Source organism: Corylus avellana, chromosome ca8 (assembly GCF_901000735.1).
Source record: "Corylus avellana chromosome ca8, CavTom2PMs-1.0".
Classification (NCBI taxonomy): Eukaryota; Viridiplantae; Streptophyta; class Magnoliopsida; order Fagales; family Betulaceae; genus Corylus; species Corylus avellana.
The window spans coordinates 22,487,189-22,491,451 of record NC_081548.1 but is presented as its reverse complement, the minus strand read 5'-3'; the positions used below and the strand labels follow the sequence as shown (position 1 = coordinate 22,491,451).

The following is a 4,263-nucleotide window of genomic DNA, read 5'->3' as shown; positions in this document are numbered from 1 at the left end:
TGCAATTTTGTTTTTGGTGATGTGACAATGCTAACATGGAGCCAAGGGATCAGATGGAAAAATGATTATGTGGAGATGGTGCACGTAAACGTAGCACAACTTGATTAGGCCAATTGACCTTTTTTTTTTTTTACCACGTGGCAAACAACTTACTAAACAAAATAGATAAAAAGATTGATTTTAAACCGTTAGAAAGTACAATAAATAATTTCATCACTTCTAAAAACTCAAAAGATTGATTTAATACCCACCAAAAGCACATGAACCACCTTTATATTTAACCAAAAAAAAGAGATAGTCATCCATTACATAAATTAAATATGCACACAGATAGCCAAAATAAAAAAATAAAAAAAATTCCCTACTCAATTATTTTAGTATGCAATTGGGTGAGTTATTTCCCTTCCCATTCTTACAACAAAGATAAAATTATTTTTCACGAGCTAACTCAATCAGTTAGGGATTACACTAAAGCAAATCTATTTTTTTTTTATTATTATTATTTTTGTTTGTGGGGACATTAAAAAAAAAAAACTAGAAAACCAAATCCTTAATTCAATAAAGTGGGATCCAAGTAAGATAAATGACAGGCTGACATTGAGAGATGGAGAGGAAGAGATAGTGGATGGGAAAGAGTGTGGATAAAACGTGCACTTGCACCCGCCAATCAGAACTCAAAGAAATCACAATCCCTCACCCATCCTCAGCCCCTCCAAATCCCAATAATTTCCCAAATTTTCTCCGTTTCCCATTTAGGTTATAGGCCAATTAGGCATTTAGATTTTAGGACAAAAGGTCTAATTTTACTTTTGTACAACATTCTACCCACCAAAACCAAACCAAACCCCTCCTTTCCCTTTTGGCTGGCTAATCAAACACAACGAACACATATAGTATTCGTTGAACAGCTCCACAAAGGCGCAATTTTTGTGCTTCTCTCTCTCTCTCTCTCTCTGTATCTGTGTGTGAAGTCTAGGGTTAGGGTTTGGACTAGCGGTGTCGGTGGCTGAAGCGATGGCGGTCTCGACGACGAGCTTCTCCGGTGTCAAATTGGAGGCTACGTTCCTGAAATCTTCGCCGGCGTCGTCGTGGGCCTCGCCTTCATCTCAGCTTCCGATTCTCCGGAAGCTCATTCGGGGAAAAAAACCGCTAATTCAGAGAGGAGTGAGGTGCGAGGTCGCTGCCTCCGATGCTCTGGTTCAGACCGATAAGCTCTCCGCTCTCGAGCAGCTCAAGACCTCCGCTGCTGACCGTAATAGCCTGCATTTCTCTCTCTCTCTCTCTCTCTCTCTCTCTCTCTTTTTTCATTTTATGTTGCTTTGGTGAATTGCATTTTTAGGTATTAAAATTGTTGTGGAATCTATAATGGTTTTGATGATATTTGTTTTGTATGTTGAAGTTGAATGTTCCTCTAAGATTGTGTGCTTTGGATTATTCTGACATAACCATCTATCTTTGCCTTAAATTATGTAGGGGTACTATTATAGATGAGAAGTATGGAAATTGATTATTCTCTTGCATCTCAAGAAATCATAAGAATATTGATGATACGATTGCTATGACATGCCAGAAATCATTTCCTGAGAGATTTTGTGGTTTCTAACAAACGTTCGAATCTTAATGGCTGCAGCTCTGTGACTCACTAGCTCCAAAGCACCTTCATTCGTATATATGGTTATTAGGATATATTTGAAGTCAATTATAAAAAAATTTATTCTGCCTGCAGTTTAGTATGATTATGCTTTGACTTAATTCTTTACTCTATCCTCTTTGTTCTTAGTCTAGAAGATAAAACATTATTACCATGACGCTGAACTGTTCAGACTTGTTTTTTTTTTTTCAGGATATACAAAAGAAAGGAGTAGCATTGTGGTAATTGGGCTTAGTGTTCACACTACTCCTGTTGAAATGCGTGAAAAACTTGCCATTCCAGAAGCAGAATGGCCTCGAGCCATTGGGGAGCTGTGTAGTTTAAATCATATAGAAGAAGCTGCTGTTCTTAGCACCTGCAATAGAATGGAGATATATCTTGTAGCTCTTTCTCAGCATCGTGGTGTCAAAGAAGTGACTGAATGGATGTCAAAGGTGCTCTCCTTCTCTTGATCAATACTTGGATTGGTTTACCATTCAAATTGTTGCATCTTAGAATTTCTTTAACTTGTCCAGGAAAATAGAATTGCCTTGTGTGATAATGACAAACACATAATGGATTGGTCATGTTAAGAATGTTGCTAAGTAAAGTGCGCTGCAGATGGCTTTCTGATCAAGATCTGCCATGCGTGTGACCTTTCAAACAATTTATATCTAATCCAACTTGTCCCAGTGGTTTTTGTTGTCCAATGATTTTACTTCTTATTGTCATTTACTTTTATATTTTTCTTACTCTTTCCATTGGTGATCTACTGTTCAGCCATGTAGTTTGTGGTCTTTTCATTCACCAAGAGTTTGTTGACACTGTTTTGCAGTAACATGTTCCTATCACAATTTCATGAATGTGATTGTATTGGTAAAACTTTTTTGCTTGTTCTTGGCAGACAAGTGGGATCCCTGTTTCTGAACTTTGCCAACATCGGTTTTTGCTTTATAACAAAGATGCTACACAGCATATTTTTGAAGTATCAGCAGGTCTCGATTCTCTTGTCCTTGGAGAAGGTCAGATTCTTGCTCAGGTTAAACAAGTTGTCAAAGTTGGGCAAGGAGTCATGGGCTTTGGTAGGAACATTAGTGGGTTGTTCAAGCATGCTATAACAGTCGGAAAGCGTGTTAGGACTGAGACTAACATTGCGGCTGGGGCGGTTTCTGTTAGCTCTGCTGCTGTCGAACTGGCCTTAATGAAGCTCCCTGACTCCTCGAATGCTACTGCTAAAATGTTGGTAGTTGGAGCAGGTAAGATGGGGAAGCTTGTGATCAAGCACTTGGCAGCAAAAGGTTGCACACAGATGGTGGTTGTAAATAGAACTGAGGAGAGAGTTGCAGCCATCCGTGAAGAGTTGAAGGGTGTCGAGATAATATACAAACCCCTCACAGAAATGCTGACTTGCGCTGCCGAAGCAGATGTTGTGTTCACTAGCACAGCATCAGAAACCCCACTGTTTTTAAAAGAGCATGTTAAGGACCTTCCCTCTGTTGGTCCTGAAGTTGGGGGTTTGAGGCTTTTCATTGATATATCTGTTCCTCGTAACGTCGGCTCATGCATCACAGATCTTGAAAATGTGCGAGTTTACAATGTTGATGACCTTAAGGAGGTAGTGGCTGCTAATAAAGAGGATCGCCTTCGGAAAGCAATGGAAGCACAAGCTATTATAGCTGAGGAATCAAAACAATTTGAAGCATGGAGGGATTCATTGGAGACCGTTCCTACCATTAAGAAATTGAGGGCTTATGCTGAAAGAATCAGAATGGCGGAGCTAGAAAAATGCTTGTCAAAGATGGGTGATGATATTCCAAAGAAAACAAGGAAAGCTGTGGAGGATCTTAGCCGAGGAATCGTGAACAAGCTCCTTCATGGGCCAATGCAGCATCTGAGATGTGATGGGAGTGACAGCCGGACCCTGAGTGAGACCCTTGAGAATATGCATGCTCTTAATAGAATGTTCAGCCTCGACACAGAGATATCTGTGTTAGAACAGAAGCTTCGAGCCAAGGTTGAAAACCAGAAGTAAGCTCCCTCGTCAAATTTCATTAACGACACACTTCTTTCTTTACTTCCTCAAAATTGAATAAGAGGAAATTTTCCTCCCCTTGTCATTAGAGTGTTGGCACTGTTGTTGTAAACTTGTAATCTTCAATTGGATAGATAAATGGTCTATCAATTTTTTCATTGGTGTAAGACACTTGGGCCTAACTGTTATTTGAGGTTCCTTCTTGCGTCTGTGCCCTGTTTCTAGCGGCCATTCGGCTCTGTAGGATACTAGTTGAGCAAATTATAAGGTGAGCTTAATCCATGTAATGATTGTTTTCTCCATAGAGTCTATGGTCTGTATCTTGAATACAGTTAATCCTTGTAATTAATGTACCTGATTATTTCAATATGGAGATGAGCTTGTAACTAGTATCGTCCTTGGATTTCTCTGGTGAATTTGACTACAGGATCTCCGATTCTATACAATAAGTTGGCATCTTTCTATTACTTTTCTATCGATATTACATGGATCAGGATATGATATTTTACAATTTCTAGCGTATTCTACTTGATAGATTTCTTTAAATCTCAACCATGTTTTCAAATTAAATGATAGAAATTGTCATATTAATATTTAATTA

The 4,263-nt window shown here is 38.9% G+C and overlaps 1 protein-coding gene across 1 annotated transcript; it reads left to right on the top strand.

Moving 5' to 3' along the window:
* The first annotated feature begins 697 nt into the window (after positions 1 to 697).
* On the top strand, positions 698 to 4,051 carry LOC132189674 (glutamyl-tRNA reductase 1, chloroplastic-like). Its single transcript, XM_059604437.1, has 3 exons — positions 698 to 1,252; positions 1,844 to 2,085; positions 2,535 to 4,051. Exons 1-3 carry the CDS (start codon positions 1,015 to 1,017, stop codon positions 3,660 to 3,662), a joined length of 1,608 nt encoding a protein of 535 aa, XP_059460420.1. The 5' UTR covers positions 698 to 1,014; the 3' UTR covers positions 3,663 to 4,051.
* Positions 4,052 to 4,263: the final 212 nt, after the last annotated feature.

Bases quoted from the DNA above. Each gene is read 5' to 3' on its own strand.
- LOC132189674 (XM_059604437.1), top strand. From the start codon at position 1,015: ATGGCGGTCTCGACGACGAGCTTCTCCGGTGTCAAATTGGAGGCTACG. The intron at 1,253-1,843 runs GTAATAGCCTGC...TTTTTTTTTCAG, and splicing joins CAAGACCTCCGCTGCTGACC to GATATACAAAAGAAAGGAGT. The intron at 2,086-2,534 runs GTGCTCTCCTTC...TGTTCTTGGCAG, and splicing joins TGACTGAATGGATGTCAAAG to ACAAGTGGGATCCCTGTTTC.